This window comes from Nyctibius grandis, chromosome 5 (assembly GCF_013368605.1).
Source record: "Nyctibius grandis isolate bNycGra1 chromosome 5, bNycGra1.pri, whole genome shotgun sequence".
Taxonomy (NCBI): domain Eukaryota; kingdom Metazoa; phylum Chordata; class Aves; order Nyctibiiformes; family Nyctibiidae; genus Nyctibius; species Nyctibius grandis.
Genome location: NC_090662.1, coordinates 37,478,560 through 37,503,639, shown reverse-complemented (window position 1 = coordinate 37,503,639; position 25,080 = coordinate 37,478,560). Strand labels below are relative to the sequence as shown.

At 37.6% G+C, this 25,080-nt stretch overlaps 1 protein-coding gene across 3 annotated transcripts; it reads left to right on the top strand.

Annotated features, from left to right (window-relative positions):
• Nucleotides 1–26: 26 nt before the first annotated feature.
• On the top strand, nt 27–25,080 carry RPAP3 (RNA polymerase II associated protein 3). 3 transcript variants are annotated; one of them, XM_068400832.1, is made up of 17 exons: nt 27–258; nt 2,727–2,885; nt 3,478–3,618; nt 4,106–4,228; nt 6,377–6,504; nt 7,107–7,228; nt 7,604–7,674; nt 8,629–8,760; nt 10,157–10,284; nt 11,955–12,076; nt 12,501–12,571; nt 12,705–12,821; nt 14,900–15,111; nt 16,235–16,430; nt 17,095–17,192; nt 18,582–18,682; nt 19,801–25,080. In XM_068400832.1, the coding sequence occupies exons 1-17, from the start codon at nt 70–72 to the stop codon at nt 19,890–19,892; spliced, it is 2,202 nt and encodes a 733-aa protein (XP_068256933.1). In that variant the 5' UTR covers nt 27–69; the 3' UTR covers nt 19,893–25,080. The 3 variants fall into 3 exon arrangements, with proteins under 3 accessions (XP_068256933.1, XP_068256934.1, XP_068256935.1); XM_068400834.1 differs by lacking the exon at nt 27–258 and adding an exon at nt 362–412; XM_068400833.1 differs by lacking the exon at nt 12,705–12,821.

Genomic DNA, 25,080 nt, shown 5'->3' with positions numbered 1-25,080 from the left:
GCGTGGCCGGGCAGCGCGGAGGGCCGCGGAGCGCGGGCCGGGAGGCGAAGCGCGGAGGGGTGCGGGCGCATGCGTTGTGTGCCCCTGCCGCTCCCTCTGCCCCTGCCGCTCCCTCTGCCCCTGCCGCCGCGGGGCCGCCGGCTCCCGGGAACCGCCCTGCTGCGGGGCCGTGGGGCCGCGCTGCATTCTGGGAGGAGGCTCGGCCGCGCGGGGAGGGCGACCGGCGGCGGCGGCAGAAGGAGGCGGGACCCGGCGCAGGTGAGACCGCGGTGGGGCGGGGCGGGATGAGCGGGGTGTGTGGGGTGTGCGGGGTCTGGCCTGGCCTGGCCCGGCCCGGCCCGGCCCGCGGCGCAGTTGGCCCGGTGGTGCCTCCCCGCGGCCCGCAGGCGGCCCGGCCGCGCGGGGTGGGGAGGTGAGGGGGAGGCCACCGTGAAGGGCCTCTTTTGTAGCTCCGAGGCGGTGTCGAGGCGGGCGTCGGAACTGAAGCGGGCTGGCTGTGCCTCGGGGGCCTCTTCGGCCTGAGTTCGGGCCTCCCGCGGCACCTTGGGGCTGGCGTGGGGCTCGCTGCCCGGGCGGGCCTGCGGTGCCGCCGGGTGCTTCCCTGCTCCGCTGGCTGCCGGCCAGGCCGCCGCGGTTATGCGGCTGCTCCCCCGTGGAGGCGCTGGGACGAGGCAGCCCTCGGGTGTTGAGTAAAGCAAAGGAAGGGCCTGGCGTTGAGACAAAAGTAAAACCGCCTCGAAGGGCGTACGAGCTGTGCATGGAGCGTGCTGTCAGCGTGTGGGTTAGGGTTGTTGCTAAGCTGTATGCAGCAAGTAGTGGTGGGCTAGTGGGTAGTAGGAAAGAAGGCAGATTTAGATCAGATGTAAGGAAGAAATTCTTTACTGTGAGGGTAGTGAGACACTGGAACAGGTTGCCCAGAGAAGCTGTGTCTGCCCCCTCCCTGGCAGTGTTTAAGGTGAGGTTGGATGGGGCTTTGAGCAACCTGGTCTAGTGGAAAGGTGTCCCTGCCTGTGGCAGGGGGGTTGGAACTAGATGATCTTTAAGGTCCCTTCCAACCCAAACCATTCTATGATTCTTTAGAATGCCAGAAAACAAACAGCTAGATTTAATACTAGATTTTCACATGTGTAAGAGTGTTATTTAGTCAGTGATAGCAAAAAGAAAAGTTCAAGAGATCACAATGTGGTTTCTTGCATGTTTTGAAGCATCTTGTTCTTGGCACTGTAGGCCAGGCTGTACTAGGCTGTATGGAATAGTTGCTGTGCCCATGCCCAAGTTTCATGGAACTGGCTGAATGTTGCAGAGACAGTGCAGTATGGGGCAACAGTTACAGGTTAACACATAAATTGGAAATATGATGAAAAATATACATTTTTGGCTTCACCTAAAGTTTCTTTCCACTTTGTTTCAAATAGACCAAATATTTAGAAGATTTTTAGGAAAAACATGTTGCTAAGGGTAACATGTTACTACCTATCTGTAGGAGGTAACTAGGCAGAAGCACAGCCGGTGCATCAGGGCATCTACATAGCTGCTTACTCCTGAGGGTGAAAAAACACTTCTGCTTTGGTAGCCGTAGTTCACTAGTAATCATGCAGTGTGTTTTTCCATCTTTTATGAGACTCTTGTCCGTAATTATGGACAGCACATTGTGTTGCACAAGTCATTAGCTTTGTTTGGCCCATACATTTTTATATTTCTGTGCTATTAGGTTATTGTATTACTGGATGTTAAAAATAAATAAAAAGTCTAGTCCTTTTCCTCCCTTAAAAATTTTGTGTGTACTATCTCTAAATAGCTTATTTATCCTTATGTGAGGATTGTAACTGATCCTGAAGCTCTTTCAGTCAAGAGGTTATAGTTATCCACCATTCAGAGCTTTCTTTGTCCAAGTTTGTATTTAGTTCATCATGCATTGCTTAGTCATGATTGTTTTCAAAATGTGTTTGCTTCATCCTTTCAGCTTTTTGTGCTATGGATGTATAAATGTGGGGTTTTTTTCTGAATTGTAACCAAGAATTTTTTTAAGGTTACTTTTTACTCATGACTTGATATTCTGTGATAATGAAATGTCTTTCACTTATGACACTAGAATTAACAAAACTTATGAAGACTACTAAGTATTAATTATTAAACAGTATTTTAGGGATTTGGAGGGCCACATATGTGTACAAAGAGCACATTCAAAGAATATTCTGGACTTGTAATTCACTAGACTTCATAATAAAACACCTCATGTATTTATTTGTCCCTGTGCTAAAAATGTGTGCATATTTAAGCATACTGACTTGTAGGAGCTGAAAGTGCTTTTGGGGGTTGGTTTGTCAGATGTCTTGTTTCTGTTCAGATAGAAGGCAGCATATATATCTTTTTTTTTTTAGTTTAAATGTTAACATGGTAACTTTTTCTTCATTCTGTTGTCTGGGAAACAGTGCAGAAATTGCTTTAAACTAAGATCACCTTGTTATCACTTTCAGTTAGGAAAGCATGACCTACTGTTTGTTCTGATATACTTTGGTTTATCTAAATAACACGGCTTCCTGACATTTTTTCAAAGACATTTAAATTGTGTTTCTTCTCAGTCTCTTACTATCTAATGTTTCTACTGTGCTATTGGGAAGCCTGTCTTGCATGTGAGTCAGATTTCTTCATTTTGAAGTAGCTAGCTTCCTTCAGTACATACTTTCAAGTTCTCTTTAGAAAGTTTTTTCCTTGAAATTTGGCAGATTACAATGAGCACACCAAACAAAGCGCTAGAACTACAGCTGCAAATGAAGCAAAATGCTGAAGAGCTGCAGGATTTTATGAGAGAATTGGAGAGCTGGGAAAAAGATATTAAAGAAGTGGATTCTGAACTAAGGAAACAGAGTGGTGTCCCAGAAGAGGTAAAAATCACAAGTCCAGTCTCAATATTAACTCAGTTACTCATAATGTGATAGTGTTTGTAATAATTACTTTTTGCTTCAGAAAAATTACATGTGTTGACTTAAAATATCTGAATAGAAGGTATGAGCTAACCCAGCTGACTTGTTCCTCATCTGAAGCAGACCTCTGTAAACTGTTCCGCCAACAGAGCTGCGGGGCAGGAGCCTCTGGAGGTGATGGGGACAGTAAATTTTTAATCAATTCCAGGTAGATCTGGGAGAATATTTCTGCTTGCAGCATCAGTATTACTTATTTATTGCTGACTTTTAATGTATTGATGTGATAACTCTCTGCAGAGTATCACTGAAGCGTCTTCTAAAACTTAACTTTGTATCATACGTGTAATATTTGCTATTATTATGCATTGAAAGTTTTATACATGCTGTCCTTAGAGGTTTTGTAGAGTCCCTGAGATCAGCTCGGTGGATGGATTTCTAAAATAAAACTAGCCAGTGGATACAGATACTATATCTAGATATAGGTACTATAGATTCTTCAATACAATTGGCTTTCACACATCTGTTTTATAATAAATTACTTATTTCAATTTAGAATTTGCTACCGATTCGAAACAAGGCTTTTAAGAAAAAGAAGAAAAGCAAAAGTAAGGTCCCTTCAAAGATAACCACTGAGGAAAACAAGAAGAACAAGATCAAGTCTTACGATTATGAAGCGTGGGGAAAACTTGATGTGGTGAGTCAGAATATTTGTGTATTAACTTAGTCTTGTCCCCAGTTGATTCAGTCTTAAATAAGATTTTCTTATAGTTCTGAGAGTCCAGTCCACAAGTCAGTATCTTACTGTGCTGGGCACTGTATGAAGATAGAAAGTAGCTTTCTTCCAAAAAGGTTATGTGTTTAAAATTTGGAATATTGAGAAATACTTGTTTTCTATTGACTGTGCTCTCATCCAGCAGATTGAATTTGAGTTTAAGGGAAAAAAAAAGGTTTAACGATAGATCTATTAAAAGATCGTAATTCTAATAGAATATAAGACTAAACACAGCTGGCATTATTAGAGAATAGATCTCTTACTTTTGAAGTGTGGAATGCTCCTTGGTAAAGAGGACTGAAGCAACAGAGATTTTTAAAAGCACACTACTAATTTTCCTAAAGTCTTGCTTGATTCATTTTGTGTTGTTAAATTGTGATGAAGATAATTTTTTTTAATCTGATTTCAGGATAAAATACTTGAAGAACTTGATAAAGAAGATAGTACTCATGATTCTGTATCTCCAGAATCGGACTCTGAGGAAGATGGAATCCGTATAGATGCAGTAAAAGCTCTTGCAGAGAAGGAAAAGGTTATAGCATTTAACTGTTTGTTATACTCAGTTTTGGGGCCAGTTCTGTTTAATATCTTTATCAGTGATCTGGACGAGGGGATCAAGGGCACCCTCAGTAAGTTTGCAGACAGCACCAAGTTGGGCAGGAGTGTTGATCTGCTTGAGGGTAGGAAGGCTCTGGAGAAGGATCTTGACAGGCAGGATCAATGGGCCGAGGCCAATTGTATGAGGTTCAACAAGGCCAAGTGTTGGGTCTTGCACTTGGGGCACAACAACCCCATGCGCTGCTACAGGCTTGGAGAAGAGTGGCTGGAAAGCTGCTTGGCGGAAAAGGACCTGGGGGTGTTGGTCAATGGCCAGCTGAACATGAGCCAACAGTGTGCCTAGGTGGCCAAGAAGGCCAACAGCATCCTGGCTTGTATCAGAAATAGTGTGGCCAGCAGGACAAGGGAAGTGATCATCCCTCCCTACTCGGCACTGGTGAGGCCACACGTTAAATACTGTGTTCAGTTTTGGGCCCCTCACTGCAAGACAGACCTTGAGGTGCTGGAGAGAGTCCAAAGAAGGGCAATGAAGCTGGTGAAGGGTCTAGAGCACAAGTTGTATGAGGAGTGGCTGAGGGAACTGGGGCTGTTTAGTCTGGAGAAAAGGAGGCTCAGGGGAGACCTTATTGCTCTCTACAACTACCTGGAAGGAGGTTGTAGCGGGGCGGGTGTTGGTCTCTTCTTCCACGTAACAAATGATAGGACAAGAGGAAATGGCCTCAAGTTGCACCAGGGGAGGTTTAGACTGGATAGTAGGAAAGCTTTCTTCACTGAAAGGGTTGTCAAGCATTGGAACAGGCTGCCCAAGGAAGTGGTTGAGTCACCATCCCTGGAGCTATAGGGATGTGTAGATGTGTTGCTTAGGGACATAGTTTAGAGGTGGACTTGGCAGTGCTAGATTAACAGTTAGACTTGATCTTAAAGGTCCTTTCTAACCAAAACAATTCTATGGTTCTATGATTTGCAAAGCAGCAGCACTTATGGGTTTTTTTAAAAGATTGTCCGTTGAGACTGCACTTCTAGTGGAAGAATTGTCTGTTTGGAATTTTTTATGTCTGTTTTCCTGCCCGTTATTTTAACATACAAAATTCTTACTGCATTTCTGTTTCTTATCACCAATCGCAGCAACGCCTGTCAGGCTTTGCTTAATGTGCACTTATGATGATTAATGTATTGGTGGTTTTTTACTTTGAGAACTTGAAGTGCTGTATAGAATTTCCATATGGATCAAACTGGTGTTTACCTGAACACAAGGTCTAATGCCCCAAACTAAATGACCAGGAATTTACGATTAGTTCCTTTGTGAGACCACTACATCTGGGAACAATGGGCGAACTGGTATGTCTTCCCTGCCTTGGTAACGGCAAGTTGGTACCAGTTCAGTTTTACCTTATTTTGCAAGTAGAATACAGCGAGACCTATCTTATGCTTCATTGCCATGTGAGATATGCTATGTTAGTTGTATGGCAACTTCTGTAGTTCTGAGAAATGTGTTTGTTTACAAACAATCACCTAACACCATCTATCAGTCCATACTTTTCTTCAGTAGAGTTTCTTAGATTTTTTTTTTTTTATTGTCTGCATGGGTGATATCTGCCTTCTTTCCCTGCTGCTGTAGAAATTCCTTGATGTATAATCTGCAGTCTGCACTGAGAAATTGAGATGTCTTTGACCAGTATCGTCTTGGCTGCAGTGAAGCAGTTGAGGACACACAAGATGAAAGTTGTGTCCCAAAGGAGTCAGAAATGAGAATATTTACCTTGAAAAGCAAAGATGCCTAATCTAGTTACTAAAAACTCAAAAAAACTTAGGTAATTCTGTATGGCAATTTAAGCAGCTATGTATGTGCTTGTTACAGGTTTCTGGAAATGACTTACAGATATTGAAAATTGGTATATAATGAAACTCTCTTATTGCATAAATCGTGAGAAATTTAATATGGGATACTTAGAATATTTTAGTTAAAAGAAATGTTTTGCGGTAAAGCAGTACTTTGTGAGAGATGTTAAAGAAAAATGTCTGAGCATTCTAAAGTACAAGCTTTGAATTTTTTCACCAAAAATTAGTAATGTGTCTGTCAATGTACAGTAATTTCCTAATAAGATAATAACTTTATTCACAGGGTAATAACTACTTTAAACAAGGGAACTTTGATGAAGCTATAAAATGCTACACTAGAGGGATGCATTCTGATCCGTACAATCCAATACTGCCCACAAACAGAGCATCGGCTTTTTATAGAATGAAAAAGTAAGACTTGTTAAATCTTTAATATTTTCTTCTTTTGAATGCAACCTTCAGATTTTTTGTCTGGTTTTAAGTATTGCTTATATTATTTATCATGCGGTAATACAGTCTGCATAAGAATGCTGTTGCAGCCTGCTTTGCAGTTTCAAAGTAAAATAGGAATTGCCAAGATAAGAAATCTGGTAGTCTCTCTCATCTTTTTTTCCCTCTGCTTTCATGCTGGAAGTTCACTGTCTTCTGTGTTACAGTGTGAGACTTCAAAAAAAAAAAAAAAGAGAGAGAGAAAGTTCAGTATCTAATCTAATTTGCCTTTCAGGTTCAGTGAGCTCTATTTCTAAGGCTTTAATTTGTTTTGTGGAAGAAAGGGTATAGGAGAGTTGGTTATTCTTTCTGTTACAGTAGAGATTGTTGACCTCTGTCTTCCTTTTCTGTTTCAATGTGTTCTAAATCGATAGGTGTTTAATACTTGTTCTGTGCCCCTTCTGAAGCATGTAAGATTCCCACTTTAGAGAGAATCCATAAAGCTTCAGAGTAAACTAACTTGCTGAAGTTTTGGATTTTGTTACCTAGATGTGTCCAAACTAACGCGTTCATATTTTTGATAGGTTTTCTGTTGCAGAATCTGACTGCAATTTAGCGCTTGCTTTAGATAAAAATTACACAAAGGCTTATGCCAGAAGAGGGGCTGCTCGCTTTGCTTTGAAAAATCTTCAAGGTGCTAAAGAAGGTGGGTCTTTTTAAAATTCTTTTCTTTAAAATACATACAAACTGTTTGTCTGTCTGCTTGATTAAAGCTTGTGTGATTTGCTTATTGGGTGTAGGAATTTAATTTTCATTTCCTCTAAACATAGAAATGAAATGCCATATCGCATATTCTTCTGCCAAGGTAAAATTCAAGCAGCAAGTCTAAATGATTACTGTAGGTATTAGAAGTTCTAGAATAATTCAGCTTTAAATGTCTTGGAAGAAGGTGTTCTTTGTAATATCTTGGTCTTTTAGGTAACTACAAAAAAGGGTTATGTCAAAAGAATGATTTTATTTTATACTCTGGTTACTATCCTGTACTTCCTACCTGAAACATTGCTTTCTGATCTTCTCATAGATTATGAAAAGGTTTTAGAGCTGGATGCAAACAACTTCGAAGCAAAAAATGAACTGAAGAAAATTGATGAGGTAATAAGATTAATAGACCCTAACATAAATTAATACACCCTGTTCAGTTTGTATCTGTATCAACTTATATTTATAACAAGAACTGAATTCAACAAAATCTCATGTGCTTTTTCTGGCATTTGAAGTTCAGTGAGGTCAAAATCTGTAATCGAGTTTCTTCTGGATTAACTAGCACGTATACAAACATCACTGTGATGGTGGATTAGCAGACTAAGACTGGGTGTATGTATGAACATCTGTGGGTTTTTTAAAAAAAAAATCTTCCCTCAGATTTTTTTTCTACCTTCTGTGTTAATGTTTCCTTTCAGTCATGCTTAGTATTTTGGTACAAGGTAGCACTACATATGAGAGAATGTGTATGTTCTCTTGGACCTAAAGATGAACTGCTAGGCCTGCTTGTGGTGCCACTGATTGCTGTGGACTGCCAAACCAGAAAGTGGGTTTAAGCCTTGCAGAACATAATACTGTACTGCAAGTCTGATCCCTTTCATTACAGGGAGAGAATGTTGATTATGATGACCTTAGTAAATATAAGCTCACCTGTCATTATTCTGTGAATATGCTTATACCTCTTCAACTGTAGTTTTGAAAGTGTTTGAAAAACTTATTTCCAGAATGGAGACCCAAAGTCTCCAGTAATTGAAAAAACAAACAATTTGTGTATTGGAATATATATAGACAGGTTCCATGGGTCATTTTACATTGTGCTTCAGAAATTACATACTTTTTATTTACCAAGTAATATTCTGACTCGCAGTCCCTCAGAGAAATATGTTTTCAAGAACAGTTTAGAATTATCTCTTCGATTTGCATTCAACTTACAACACAGGCACTTCTGTTAAAATGCTTGGCGGATTTTTGCATCTTAAAAGTTCAGAATCTATCGTAATTTATTTTCTGAAAATGTGTAAGTGGGGGAAGTACTTATTGAGGAAAAAAAATACATCTTTGCAGGCTCTGTCATCAAAAGAAAGTTCAGAACAGAATGAGTTTGAGGATATGGTCAGACCAGAATTAATAGATGAAGAGAAGCAGCGCATTGAAGACCTGCAGCTCAAGCAGAAGGCTATTACAGAAAAAGATCTGGTAAGTCACAGGTTCTGGTGGAACAGGAGAGAACTAGCAAAGGAAAGTGTTACGTTGTGCTGTTATCTGTGCAAATGTGTAAATTAAAGCTGGTACTGTCTTGAACTTCATGAATACAATGTCCTTGATATAACCGTAATTGTTTCTCATTTTGGGCTCTATAGGGAGGGGAGGGGGACAGTGAGTTCTGTTTGGACTCTTCTGGATGAATAATTATACAAGGTAGCTTACAGCCCGAATTGTATATGATAAATTTCAAAAATGTAGTAATTAAGCAGAACTTGAACTGTATTTTACAAAGATTCAGTTTCTCCAGTATTATATGCAGCTTGACCCCTGCTTGTCCAAGTAGACTTGTGGACTATTTCTTGTGTTTTCAAACCCGTGATTACATTGTAAAAACTAGTTATAAAAAAGGACTTCAGGGAGTGGAGGCAACTATGACAATAAAAATGTATTTCTGAATACATGGTCTTGACTCACAATTGGCTTATTGATTTCTCCCTCTCCCCACTGTTGCAATTAAGAAATAATATTAGCAACTAAAACATAATTTTCTTTCTGTTCTCTTACCTAGCTATTTAACTTCTGACTTTTTGTCAATATTCAGGCTTCCTGTACTGGTTGTAAGAAGTAATTAGTAGGAAAAGAATGAAAGCATACATTAAGTAGGTAAAAGGAACAAAAGTTTGAAGAGACCACAGAAAAGAAATTTCAGTCTAGGGCAATGCTTATTGATAGCAGAGTTGATGCACTGGGGGCCTGTTCCTGGCAACATGGATCCTGTTAAGTCTGAGCTGTGGCCTTCACTTTTTTGCCAGTGAGTAAGGTAGTAGCAGAGAAGATAATACATGGTAATAATGTAATTTTAGTCTCTTGGAAGCAAACAAAAAAAAGTAATGTAATTTTTTGTATAGAGCATTAATTAGAAAATAACAGCAACATTTGGGCGCAAGTAGTATTTGAGGATAACAGTTTCATGGGTGTAGCAGATTAAAGATGGATTTGTGCAGCTCAGAAAGTTGTCTTGAAAGGGGAATTGTAAAGGTTCAGTTTTGTTCAGCTTGTGTTTAAATTCAGGAGGTACAGAGTGGCTTATCCTGTACATCAAGAGTAAAGATAAATCACAAGTTATAAGCTTAAGTCTGCATTAAAACTATGCAAGTAGCAAAATTTTTTTTATCCTTGAAGTACTAGAAAAATTAAGATTTTTTTTTTTTTTTGTGGTCTGCCTACAAGCTTAGATATGAAGAAATATGCCATAAATATCTGCCTTCATGTGGGTGTTCTTTGTGGTCCATCTTGATATTGTGACCCTGTCTACTAAAAAGGATAAGAAAAGTTCATTGCACTAGACCTTTCTCAATGCTATTTTTTTCTAACCTAAATATTGCAGGGTAATGGTTATTTCAAAGAAGGAAAGTATGAAGCTGCAATAGAATGTTACACCCGTGGTATAGCAGCAGATGGCACCAATGCGCTTCTGCCAGCTAACAGAGCCATGGCCTATCTAAAGATTGAAAAGTAAGTAGGATTGCATGTACTATACTGTTTCTTTCTTTGTTGTGAACTAGACAGGAGAATGATCCATTAGATTTTCACTCGAGTGAAGTTACTGTCACTCCTTCTAATTCTTTTTAGAATTCAGTATAGAATAAATCGTATTGAATCTATAAGGGAGAGAGAGCAACTCAGTATGTGTGATCTTTCAATGTGTTTCATAGGAAAGAAGTTCTGAGAGAATAAAATGGCATCAGTAGGAAATTATAGTTTCTAAAGTTTTATTTTCATTCTTTTATGTGTGTAAAGTTCTAGGTATTCACCTTTTTCAAAAGACCTGCCCAATTATGTCTTTTTTGACTATAAAACCCAGTCAACTACTAAATGTTGCACTGTAAAACAAAGTGGATTATAACTGCTGACTTCAAAGGGAATGGATAGGAGCTTTTTCTGGAAATTGTCATCTTTCAAAATATTTTTCTTTAACTCCATTAATGGAGACATGTGTGTGTAGTTAGTTTATTTTTAATTAAGCTTTATTCAAATAATCCAGTAACAATAAGAAATACATGCTTTCTAGCAAATGAGAGAAATTTCATATGACCATTTTTGAAGTCTGAATTTTTTTTTGACTCCCTGATGGTATGGTAATTTAAACCTTTTAAACTGGTAGCATGGGAAGCAGAGAGTTGAGCCCTGTGTTGGTCATCTGTTCTAACATGACGTGGGTGGGTATATGTAGAGACAATACATCGATCTCAAATTATGAGATTATATAATAGGTTGCACAGCTAGTATTTCTGACACAGCATTTGCAATTTAGTGCTGAAGCCTTAGATGACATCATAATGCAAATAATGTTCTCAGAGAATCAGAGGAAGTGATACTTTAATTGAATGACCAAGCAAGAAAATCGATTCTATATGATAAATCAGTGTATCATGGGTCTTTATATTTCAAGGAAGGCCCAAACATAAAATGCAACAGAAACTCATTGGTATTCTCATAAACCTCTAGAACTGGTAAGAACTGCAAAAAAAAAATACTGGTTCCATAAATTTAATGGTAGATTGAAGGAGGAGAAGAGGAAAGAATGAAAATAACTTTAATATGCACATAGTGGAACCATGTTCTAATATAACTAAATATAACTGGGATGAGAAAATTTGATCTTACAGTGAAGCAAATTACTTTAATGCAAGGATATACTGACTTCTCATTCTGAAATAGTTGAGGACAAGTCACAAATTCAGATGTAGAGACACTTATTCTCATATATGCTAGCTTCTCCTTTCTTGTATTTTTTTATTTATTTATAATGGTATTTCTGGTTTTTAGAAGTACGAAGCTATGATGCTAACTTTCATTTTAAGGCTATTCAGTGTTTAAAGTGGGCTCTGACAGGCTTTAAGCATTTTTTTTCACAGAGGAAGTGAATTTCTCTGTGATCATAAAAAGAGACTCAGCACTGTGTCATCAGATACCAAAAGATTTGGCTGAAATTTCAAGGTGCTGAGAAAACATATTTTATACTTTTACTTCTATTTTACTTTTTAGCTCAGTGGTGTGTATTTATATGTATATAGGTAATTAAGATCTGTCTTCATAATTTAATTGTTTTGGGTAGCTCTGTCTTTTCAATTGAAACTGCCTCTTGAAATTGATTATTAATTTTGTGCTACTCTTTTGCTGAGATATGAAGAGGCAGAAAATGACTGTACACAAGCCCTGCTCTTAGATGCCTCTTATTCTAAAGCCTTTGCCAGAAGAGGAGCTGCCAGAGTTGCTCTTGGAAAGCTAAAAGAAGCTATGCAAGGTATGACTTTGAATTACCCTAGGTGTGATAAGCTAGAGATGAGTATAAGGACGTCTTGGTATTTTTTTTTATCTTCTAATAGCAATTAAATCAATTGCTGACTAATTGAGGTTATCAGTGGAAAAGTTAAGAAAGGTGGGCTTTTGTTGTGTTTTATTGAATATGTATTAAACCTTTTGTGTTGGTATCCATATGATCGGAAGACAGTTTTGTGTGAAATTATAACTGTTGTTGCTTATGATAAGTGGTAAGAAATTGTTTGAAAAATGTGTTTAAAAACTAGGTCATGATACAAACATTAGGATGACTTACCTGCCTTTAATTATTTTAGAGCTGTGAAAGGAAAATAGAAGGTTTAAAAATTTGGTAGGAGTACTTTGTAACTTGAAATGTCTACAGTTTTCATATGTTGTTTTTCACTCAGATTTTGAAGCTGTTTTGAAGCTGGAACCTGGAAATAAACAAGCAATAAATGAACTCACTAAAATAAGGAATGTATGTATACTTGAGCTTTTTTTTTATGCCTATAGTAATAGAATGTTTTCATTCTTTATTATGTAATTTTTAACATATCTTATAATTATTCCTCAAACTTTTGATCTTTTGGACAACTTGCCTTTTTTTTCAGGAATTAGCTGAGAAAGAACAGCAGTCTCATCAAGAATATCCTGCAGTATTGATAAAAGAAACAGAAATAAAAAATATAGTGAAACTGATTGATAATCCATTACACATTAAATCAACAGTAAGTTGTTTTGGTTTTTTGAGTTGTTTTCTGTAATATGGAAAGAGTAGAGCTTAAAATTAAAATCCACTTCTTGCTTATTTATGTAGACTAATTCCTGATAGATACATCTTGCCTGTGGAAATCCCAGGATTTACAGATTTACTCTTTTGATATTTTTCAAGAACATAACTTCAGCATTGCCGTGTGTGTGTAACAGTAGCAGTGGTGTAAGCATTCAGCCTACAGTACCACACTTGGGAAACATGGTATATGCCTATATCTGTACTAGGAAATAGGGAGGCAACCCCACAACCCTATCCTGGGTCCATTGCTAACATTGCAGTTGAGAGTAAAGGGGAGGCAGTTGTCTCTGTGTTTGATTGCAGACTTGAGAAAGCTCTGTGTAAACTTCCCTTCTTTTCATCTGCTGTTTACAGTTTCTGTAGCAGCTGTAGTGGTAACAAGACATGTTGCCTACCCATGTCATATGCTGGTGTCACCCATGGCTACTGCAAGAGCCTTGAGCCTGCATTTTCATCCACATAAACTGTAGAATAGCTGGGTATTGGTTTTCAAGGAGTAATATTTTTGGACTATGAATTACCAGTGGTTATAGTCAGATTAATGAGTTACGTATGACAAAATATGATAATACAGAGGGTAGCATCAGCTTTCTTTATCTATTAGGCTTCCCCTTTTCGTTCATTTAATCTTCATACATTCAGCAGTGAGTTGTGTAAATACAAAGTGTGCTCACACTTTGTGTGGGGTACTGTAGTATTCTGCTCTTGATGATTTCAAGATGTTTGTTTACCTCCATTAAATAATGTAATTCAGAGGGATTGTTTTAGTAGAAAATGTGTAATTATTTTGATCCTTTTTTTTGGGGGGGGAAGTGTAATGCACTCTCTATAACCAGATACAATATTTCTAGAAACCTAAATGAATTTATTGTGAAGTAGCTGAAATACTGTAGATAATTATATTAAGTTTTCAGTTTGGCTGCTAAATTAAGTGCAGGTACTAGATTGATTGTTTTTTCCTTGTTATTCTGTTGAGGTAGAACAAGTATAGGTGAAGCACCTGTGCTTTTAGTACTGCCCAAGGATTGCAGAGAGAACTGTAATTTTGTTTGCTATCCACCAGGCAGCCTCCCAGTCTTAGCACAATGATGAGATGGTATATTGTCAAAGCAAACCGTGTATTGTCTGTCAGTATACCAACAAGACAGGGTTTTCTTGGCATGATTGAAAGCAGTTTGCAAACTGTTGTGAAGCCTTATGATGGGATTGTGTTAGACTTGGACAGAGAAATCTGCCATTTCTAGAAGTCTTAAATTATTGAGTATGTATGATCATGTGTATTTGCATCTGTATTTCTAGAGCAATATATGCTATGTTCATGTTCAGGAAATGAAATTCCAAAGTAAAAGATGATGAATTTTTTTGTCTTCCCACCCCCTAAGTGGTGCTTCCTTGTAAGACCTGTGAAGATGGTGCTAGGTGATGGTCAAAAATAATTGTCATTATGCAGAGATTAAACAAGCTGAAGCATTTTAGTTAGCATGTCCTCTAGTGGTGGAATTAATTGCCTTATGGTATATGTAACTTAGTTGACCAGAAGGGCTGAGTTACAGATATTTATCATCTCAAAAATTTTAAGTTGAGGGTCAAGGCCTGTGTTGCTGGATACTTACTTGTTCAGCTAAATTACAAAGCCTGACTATATATTAGTTGATATATATGGTAGTCCTTGCCCATTCAACCGTTGTAGGGGAGAAAAAAAAACAACTATTTTTTTAAAAATTTTTTCTTATTACTTGGAAAAAAGAATGGAGATTCGGAGATCCTCTAGAGTGAGGATTCACTAGTTTGAGGGTAAAGCAATAAAGTGATCATATAAGGCTTCCCACAGAATGTCATGAAGTTTCCTTTTTTGCCATTTATCTTTATTGAAAGTGTATTCCATGTGTACCACTACAGATGAAACTGGTTATCATTACATTATTTAAAATTAAACACAGCTGTTTATCTGGGGCCTGTATATACACTGATGTTGAGGCTACACACATGACATGAGGTATGTGTTCTGTTTAGAAGCCTTTGCAAAGAATAGCCATTGAAGAAATTGATGATGACACACCAAATAGTGATTTGCCCAGCACTGCTTCTTTAGTCAATAACTGGAGGAATTATGTGAGTGTTGAAACAACAGAGAATCTAGATCAGGATGATCAGCTGACTACAATGGACATTCCAAAAGCAAAGCACTTGAAAATAGAAGAAATCAGTGATACATCACCACTACAGTAAGTATAAAAATTCTGATCCTCTTTTTAAAAGGTAAATGTAGTTGAAATGTAATCTTCATTTTCAGATTTCTACATATGATGAGGTATCAGACATATTTTGGAGAATTTGAATTAAAAAGAAAATATTGAAAGAAATTGCAGTTCTTACACATCTGCCTCTTTGATCATGTAGTGGTTGAAACAAGTATGATCTATTTAGTGTCAGATGGAAAACTAGTCTTGTTCTTAAATTTCAAATATAAAGAAATTAATAATATTTTCCTGTATGCCATACTCTCTTCCTTGTGCACTTCATCTCCCCTAGCCTACATTTTTATTTTTAATGTTTTATAGTAGATTCTGAGCAGAGTTCAAGCATTCTTTGCTCACCAGTTGCATGAGAGAAAAGGAGCAGATGAGAGTGTCACCACTCTTTCCTCTGCTGAGCAGGCAGCCAATAACTTCAGGTTTGTTCAAAGTTCCCAAGTTCTACTGTGTTAGCTAGGCAAACTCAAGTCTGGCTGGCTGAAACTAGGCTGAAGTATAGAAGCCACTATCTGAATTTTATCCCTGCTAAGTGTTGGAACTCTACTTGTCTGCTTAGGAGAGCTCTGTAGGCATTGACATCATCTCATTTTGTTAATAGTAACTACATTTTATGGAATTCTGATTGAAGAATTTCTGTGAGAAACACCTTTCCGCACCCACCTTTTTCATCTCAGTCAGATAAATGGACTTAACTGACAAATTATAGGACAAAAAATAGCTCCAGTGTAATCAGTGTTGAAAACTGTTTGTTCATTTGACAGTTGTTGTTTTGTATCGTGAAATTGCAGAAAATTTAATTTTTTTTTGCAGCTGTGTATGGTAGAAATCTGTACCATAAAATGCAGTTATTTCCAGAAAAAGAATAGAGAAAGGCTGAGTATATTTGTGAGTATTTGCAGCTGTGTTTTTTTAGAAAAGATGAATCAAGTATAAAGCTTCCATAATTTGAAGGGCTTAAACTAACATACATTATTTTTTTAAATTTTGATAGTATTTTAGATTTTTAGTGAATTTAAAGATCTCTCCAGTTAGGTCTCAGTGTAGGATTTTCTTAAATATTTTCTTGATTATGTGTTTCAAAATCTTTCTGCAGGCTTCCTGCTAGTGTGAAAGGAATTTCATCAAAGTTGCATCCATCTTTCCCTGTCCACAAACAGAGAGAAAAAGAAATCAAAAGGTCATTTAGTTCTGCTTCTCCAGTCCCTGCCGTTCCTGCAAATTCTTTCCAGCTTGAGTCTGACTTCAGGAAGTTGAAAGACTGCCCGGAAAATATGTACTTGTACCTGAAGGTATGAAACGTAGGATTGATTGACAGTGCTTGGCCAGTTTCTTCAACTGACGTTGAAGAAACAATGCAAACTTAGGTGGAAAGGGTAGCTATGTTTAGTGTGTCTTAACAGTGTACAATAGTCCCTTTCTTTAATTGCCTTCATATAATACTAAGTAGTTTGATCCACATTTGAGTATTTCTCCTCTTGTACCTGACTTCTCACTTACCTCGCTTTGAGTACAGTCTCTGCATACTCTGTCTCTTTTTTCAAACATAGACCCTGATTCTGTAGAGACTTCAATACATCAGTAACCATGTTAAATTCTAATTTCTCAAATGAATGCTTCTAGAGTAATTAGGCATAGCAACATTCTTACCTCTTTAAACAAATGCTTGAAACACATCAATCTGCTTAATGTATTCTTCTGCTTGTATGTATTTCACAAAAAAAATTGCTTAGAATTCTTTTAAAAGAAGTTAGCAATCATCATTGCAAAAAAACAAACAACAAAAACCAAAATTAATGTTCATCGTCAAATAGTGCAAGTGATTTGTTTTTTTTTTGCTTTCATGCACTTCAGCATTGTCCAAGACATCCTAAAAACTCATTTCTAATTCTCATGACTCAAGTGTATTTTTTGACCAAAAATAACGCTTTTTTTTTAAAAAAAATTTTTCCAAAGCAAATAGAGCCTTCGCTTTATCCAAAGCTGTTTCAGAAATCCTTAGATCCAGACTTGTTTAACCAGATACTGAAAATTCTACATGATTTCTACATTGAGTAAGTGTAACTCCTCCTTTGTTTTACATTGCTTACTGCTATTCTGGTTTTTTGCTTCCCCGCCCATGCACCCCCCAGCCCTACCCTTGGGCTTACAAAGTTATTTCCAGCATGCAGCATTATATGAGCATGATGCAGTAATTGGAATGATTCAATTGTTCCTTCTTAAGAAATTAAACATATATTGAAAACTCAGATAGAAAAGAGGTAAAGAAGTAAAAAGCCTTTACTGTATGTTGTTGAATTCAGTTCAGCTAAATAGCATTGGAAACTGAACATTAGATTGTATGAAATAATTTTTGTTCATATTACTGTGTATGTTCTGTTATCACATATAATTGCACAATATTAGCTTTCTGTATTAACTTTCTAAAGCTGAGAAATAGAGAGGGTTTCATTTTTGTGCAATGCTTATTGTGATGCATTCCGACTTTACTTTTTAATTACCTTCTAGCATTTTATGATAGCCTGTAGTAAATGTGTATTGGAGCTAGACGTTCTGATAAGACAGGACCTGACAATTATTTTTAACTTTCTATTCATGCTATCATTTGAGTCTTAAAAGTTCATTTTGCCTGTCGGAGGCAGTGTACCGCTCCTCTGAGTTACTCTGTCTGAGAGCACGCTCTCAGAATGTTTTTAGGTGGTGTTTTATGGAGAAAAGCAAACGTAAATCACTGTTAGCCTTTCCCTCAGTTTTTTTAAAAGTAAATATCCATCATGTGGGTGAAACAGGACATTTTAAGAGATACAGTCCTACATTTGGTGGTATGACGTATAAAGGCTAGGAAATTGAAATTCTTTGTGGTAAGGTAGAAGACATTCCTTCTGGAGGGAGACAGGACAAGTTATGAAAGAAAAACACGATTTTTCTTAGTATTTGTAACAGAGACAGTGCCTGTTTACTGTTGACCAGAAGAATGTAAAATGAGCATAATCTACGAATTTTCTGTATGGATAAAAATGACAGCAACTGCAATGTGGGTGCTTTTTGCTGAGCTGCCTGTGACCACAGATGCTACTTCCCCTCACACACCCCGATATGTATAAAAATGGTGCCGTTATAGCAAGGTGTAATCATTAAATCATATAATAATTATTCTGTACATAACAGCAGTCAGTTTGCATCAGTCTAGGTTTTTGTATTTCTTCACTCTTGAACTGTATCAGAATGATACTTGCATAAAGATTTCTGGATGTTGGCTTTTTGCTTCGTGGGTGGAAGAATGAACAGGAAAGATGAGAAAGGCAGGGAATATGAGAGAGGCAGAGAAGGAAATTCCATTGGTCCTTTAATTTCTTGTTCCTGAAGTCTTTGATGTTGCTTGCAGCTACTGAATCCTTCTAATCAACAGTAGTTATTTTTATATTTCTAATAATCTTCTTCAGGAAAGAGGAGCCATCACTCATCCTTGAAATCCTCCAGAGGCTATCTGAATTAAAAAGATTTGATATGGCAGTAATGTTTATGTCAGGCTCAGAGAAAAGAAGTAAGTAATTTATTTGGTAGTGTCTGTTTAAACTTCATTTGTGATACTGCAGAATCTAGCAAGAACTATGTAAAATTTAATGCTATTCCTGTTGTTTATTCCATGGAATAATCAGTTAAGATTAGTTAGTTGTCTAGCTTTTTGATTGTTTTAGAAGTTAATATGAATGTCGTGTAGTTTTTCCTTAATCTTTGGATTCCTCATTAATTGTTAAGACTTGAAAACTACAGCTAAATCCTCTTGTTTTTATCAGTAATGCTACAGCATTTTAGTCTGATAAAGTAAGCTTCTCTAGCATTCCCATTTGTAGCTGGTAATGTTACAAATTTATGAATTTGTGTGAAATCTTATATCCAAGATGCAAACTATCGAAATTACAGTTTCCACAATTTATGACCATTTCTTGGCAATCCTGAGTTTACTGTTGGCAAAAAGAATCCAAACGTTTCTAAACCGCTCAGCCTCGTTGTCTGTCCTGTTCTTGAGGCATCACTTAAAGTAGTTTTCAGTTCAGGTTGACATTGGCTTGAATTCATGGTTTCTAAAAGTGGGTTTTGTCTCAAACATTTTCTTTATTTAGCACAGCAGACAGACTATGTAACAGTGAGACACTTACAAGCAAAACATTTCTCTGGGACCAAATAATGTCACATTTACTATCTACAGCTGAGTTTCACTAGTAACCATTATGCTTTCAAAATTTTGATATGTGAATCTCCTTAAAATAGAATGACTTATGTGACTTACTGAAGTGCAAGTAAATTTCTCTTATGATTTGCATTCACGCCTCTAACCTGATGTAAGCTTTATCTGCCATCTGGCATTAACTTTTATCTTCTGCATGTAACAGCATAGTGCCAAGATAGTAAACAAAATAAAAGCTGTCTGTTGTCAGGATTATATACCTGTTTAAGGAAATGTTGTTAGGCAGCTTGTGGGCATCAAAACAAAGTGAGAGCTTCCCTTTGCTACTTCTTTTCATCCTGTCAGTAGTTCTAAAAATGTACTTGTATTTCAGCTATATAACCCTTTCTCTCACTGGGGAAAGAACTGGACTAAGTTACCTTAAGTGTCTGAATAACAAAAATAACAGTTTATTTTGGAATTTTCTTTTACAGTTACACAGGTTTTGTTCAATCATGTGAACCACATGGGATTGAAAGATACTTCTGTTGAAGAATTGGAGAAGAAATACGGCATTTTCTCTTAGTGAGATGACTGACGTGTAAATTTCTGTTTCTGAACTTCTGTCATGTGGACATCAGCTGAAGAAGCCTATAAGGACTGGGTTTTTGTTGCTTTTGGATAAGTAATGAAACTCTTAAACTTGGTTTAGCCAAACGGCAAGTGTCTGAAGAGATAATTATCTAGTTCTGCAGACGCATTTGCTTTCCAACACCTGAAACAGTACAGATCTGCGTTGTCTTCAGTGCAATCTGTTTGCCTAAAAAACGATTGGGCAGATTGGCATTCAGGATTGGGACTGTAGATAGAGATCTTTATTAAAAGGAAAAAAAAATATTTATAAACATCTCTTTGGTAAGAATCAAATGGTGTATATTACAAATGTGCATGTTTTTTATTTTAGAAAATAAACTGAATGTTGAAGATACTAAATTTTTAAGGATTTTTTTTTTAATTAAAGTACCTAAATCATTCTTCTCTAAGGATACACCACATCAGACCATGTAATGTGCAAAGCATACTTGAGGTATGATGGCCAAAAAATTCCAGAATTCTTTTACTTGAGTTTGCCCAAAAGCTGAGTTTTAGCATTGACAGCTGAGATATTCCTGTGAAGCTCAGCTGTAATGGCAGAATAGAAGGAGGCCAAATACTGTAGAATTAAACTAAAAGTATAAGCAAAACCACTTTTTGTCTTCTTTGGAGAGTACTTTTACATATTTTGATGAAACTTATCTTTTGGGTCAGTGGTTCCTAACCAGGTAAAGCCTTTAAGAAGCCTCAGGAAAGCTGAGCAGAACAGCTTTCCAGGATGAAGAAGACAAAGGCATGAAATCACCTGAAATTCCTAGATGAGATAAGAAATAGCGTTAGGCATAATAAACTATTCATACTGTTCACATGACCAGAAGAAGGAAATAATAGCACTTGTGAGTGTATTGAAAGATTTAACTACAGTATCCACGTAGTGGCGTCTAAAAATTTGCCTGTGTCTCTAGGCTTGACCACTATATCTTTCATTCTTCTGATACTAGTATTCTGTCAGCTTACGTTCATCCTAATTCAGCCCTTGTGCTTTACTGATGCTTCTCTGACTATGGAAGCCTTCTGACATTAATGGTTTTGTTTTGGTAGTTGTGCTGCTTTTCAGAGGAATGAATGCTACGGCATTCAAAAAGACGTCAGACTTCCAAGATGGATTAATAGGAAAAGGTATGAATGTTATCTTCTATGTAGTCATTATTAGAAAACTAATTTTGAAACATTTGCAGCTGTGTAGTGTCCTAGTTTGGATCTAATCCAGTTAAAAAAAAGAATGTAACTGAGCTACATCCTTGGGCTGAGTAGCAAGTGACATGAATGGAGCGCCAGATCCCTAAGGTAGCTTCCAATCTGCCCTGGAACTGAGCACAAGGAGAACAGCCAGTGTTATTGGGGAAATGGAAGAGCCTTTATATAACACTACAGCTTAGCTACAATATGAACTGTTATTACTAGGTGTGTCCCAAGTTACTTGATAACTGGCTATTTCTTCTCCTTGTTGTAAAGCACTTCTGATAACGTATCGGGGATACTGCTGTAACCAATAGAAGTGGTGGGGGGGGGGTAGTTACCGAAGTAATTTTATACAACTTTGTAGATAGAGCGTACCTTCTTATGGACTGTTATGAATTGTTCAGTGTAGAGCAGAGGTGTATTCCTGACTAGGATATACTAATAGAGCATTTGGTACATTCTCAGAAGCTGCTTCTTGAAGGCTGTTGGATGAAAACAGGTGATTGTGATATGGATCCTTGACAGTAAAAGCAAGATGATAGTGGAAAGATTTGAAAACTAGGCCAGGAGTCACCTGTAACTCCTTTTCATCCAGTCTGCTATGCTTTTAATGAGAACAGGCTTCTATATTTGGTTTCTGGTCCCACTCCTGCTTTTACAGAGATTTCTGTTCAGTATTTGCCCGTGGTAAGGAAGGCTGATTGAAAGGAAGCTGTTCAAGCGTGTAGAATTTGGTGGGGTGGATGGGTGGACCTGATTCATGTTGCTACTGAACTTAGGCCACCAAGATTTATCTTGCAAGTGGTGTGCTACTGTAGCATTTTGCTTGTATTTCTAAATTCAACATCTAATGGTGACTTGCTAAGTCCCTGAGGTTACTTTTCAGTGCATAGAAAACGATTCAAGGTGGAGAGCAGAACGCAGCGTTCAGAGAGCTGCTAGCTTCACTTGTTCCAGGAGATGGCAGTGTTTTTCCCTTCTAAATTGTTAAAGATTGGCAGATCTCTGAACTGAAGAGTTTAATAAAACATGGAGAAGATTCATAGATCTGAAGTAAGTCAAGTATTCTTTATGGGATTACTTTTTTTTTTTAAATCCAACACCCTCTCAATGGTTATATCCCTGTTGTGTCAGGAGAAAAAAGTCTGAGGTAAATACCGTGAGGCAATTAAACAGCGTGGAATACTTTATAGCCCTTAGCTATATTATGGCACTCAAGGTGTCAAAAATCTGAGGTCATGTTTGCTTCAGTGACTGATTCAGACTTGAGTTTTGAACGATTCCTTATCAGTATTAAATGTTGTATTTTTCTAGACAACTCTTTAACTTGTCAAGATTATTTTTTCATTTGAATATTGTCCTCCAGTAGATCTGGGGGACACTCAAACTCCATATTGTCTATTGATGTCATCATCTATATTGTTAGAATATCAATGGAACTGATCCTAGGACATACTTCTGCAGAACATCCTTACAGCTTTCTGTTTTGACAGTAGACTGATTTTATTCTTTTCCTTTCTGATAACTCTAGCTAGCTCTGCATTCATACAGTAATAGTTTGATCTGAGCTGTGTTTGTCTTGCTTAAAGGAATGTCCTGTGATAGTCAGATGTCAAGATAAAGATACTTCATCTATCGCTTTTTCATGGCACTACTGTGGAAGAAAGGATTTTAACATAACTTGTTTTCCTTTCTCCATCTATGTCCCATCTGATGGCAACTGTAAGCCAGGGAGGCTATGCCAGTCTTCTGCCACTAGGTTGTTGTTTTTTCTTTCAGTAAATTAGCGCTTTTCTAGGAAAAGCAAGAAGGGCCTTAATAAAAGCATAGGGCTGCACATTTGTTGGCTCTCACTTCTCCCCAGATAAGATTCACCCTGTAGCTTTTCTTTTGTAGCAGTTGTCAATCACACTATATTTTTCTTTCTTCGATACTACAGACCCAGTGGTGTTCTGAACTGCGTTGTATCACTGCTGCCTTTGCAAGATGCTTTAGTTAACTCCCTTAAGATGTATTTCCAAGGGTTGTGGTATTCAGAGGACAAAACTACCATGCAAAATCCTTTGTTATTGATCATTCTTGAGAGAGCAGAAAGCTAGCCTAACCTCTCAGGAACGCATCGTAAGTTTGAATCTAGTCTTCATTTAATACTAGCAGGAGCAAGTCTACCAGAGGACCTGTAATTGCATTAGTGATTAATCTGACCTTATCTGCTTTGCTGGTTAGGCTTAGGGAAAATACAGCTTTTGGAATAAAGGGTGAAATTATATTTTTCACTGTTGTCACATCTCTTAAGTATGCAGTTCAGCCTGATTGCAGCAGCAAAGTTGTGTGGGTTTTATGCATCTGTCCCTTTTTCTTTGTACTATTTCACATGAACAGTTTGTATCACATCTTTCTCATTACATCTGTCACCATCTGCAGATTCCCTCTCTCTGAATTTCAGTCTTCCTTTTCACTGTGCCCATTCTGTTTTCCATCAGGTTCAAAACATTGTATTCTCCACTGCCTTCCCTCTCCTGTTGCTAGATGCAAGCAACTCATCCTCTAAAAGTGTCATTTGAAGGCTCCTTTTAGTTTTCTAAAAATTTCTGCTCAAGGCTCTTTGTTTCTGAAAGCTCCTTCCAACAGCCCTGCTTCTTTGGGCTCCGTTCTGTAGGAATATTCCACTCTAATGTCTGGCTTTGTGAACTGAAGCAAGTACAGCATAGAAACCAAGGGAATTCCTTTTTTTTTTTTCTTTCTTTTTTTTTTTTCCTTCTTGTTTCCTATTCAAGTGGTTGCTGAGTTCAGTTGTGGTTGGATACACTGGAATCTTCTGCTTGCTTAACAGTAGCAGAAAGTAGTGTTTGCTTTCCAGACTTTGTCTTCAAACTTCAGACCTTCCCATCTCTCTTCTGACAGTTGTTGCATTAATAAAGTTTAAAGTGGCAGGGTAAAAGATAAATTTGATTCCTCCTTCGTTCATACCAAATAAGTCTACCTGGGTTTTAAAGCAAGAAATGTGTCATTAGGCACAAATACTGATTTTTGTTAACCAACAACTGAGTATCTGAAAGTCTTCCTTGTCCTGATGCCTGATGAGATAGGACAGGGTAATGTTCTGTATAAACTATTAATCTGAAGACCTGTTTTGTGGCTACATACTTGGACAGGTCTGCCACAATGAGCTGAGCATCAGATCAGAGTCTAAGTGAGGAAACCCACAAAAACCCCAAATAAACAAAACCAAAAACCCTCAGATTTTTTGTTTGTATATGCATTATAGGAATGAGTACTTGTACTTCAGGTAACAAGGGCATGTACTCAGAGGGGCAGCTTCCTCCTTAAAGAATCAGCAATCTGTACAAATATCACCAAAAAGCAGAGAAGGATTAACTGGCCATGGTTGATTTGCCTTGCTGTGATTGTGATGGGAGAATAGTATCTGGCTCCTTAAGTTGAAATCTGGTGTCTTGCTGTCTACACCAGGCTGAGTACTCAGTTTGACAAGTGGTGCTTGAACTTGATTTATAATGAATTGCTATCACTTTTGGAAAAATCAGGAACACTTTGCTGACTTCAGAAAAGTGTACTCCAGAGTCTTCGTTGGGAAGCGGAAATGCTGCCAACTTTTTCTAAAATAGCCTGAAGCGATTGTTGAAGTAAAGAGTAATGAGCTACTGCTGTATGCCGAAGCCTGTGTGTAACACCATGTAGCACACGATCCTTGAGGACCCCAATTCTGTCCTTCGTTTTAAGATTTCTTTGCCTTCCATGATTGGATTCTGGTTGTTGTGAAAATTGGCAAGGCTATTACAGGGTTACATCTTATTAAATGCAGTATTTAAGTGAAAATATATATGTGTTTTCAACAGATGGGTAAAAACATTTTAGGGAATATTTTCTGTACAATCTGTAACAAAAGACATGAAATAAATACTTCTGAATTTGCCAGA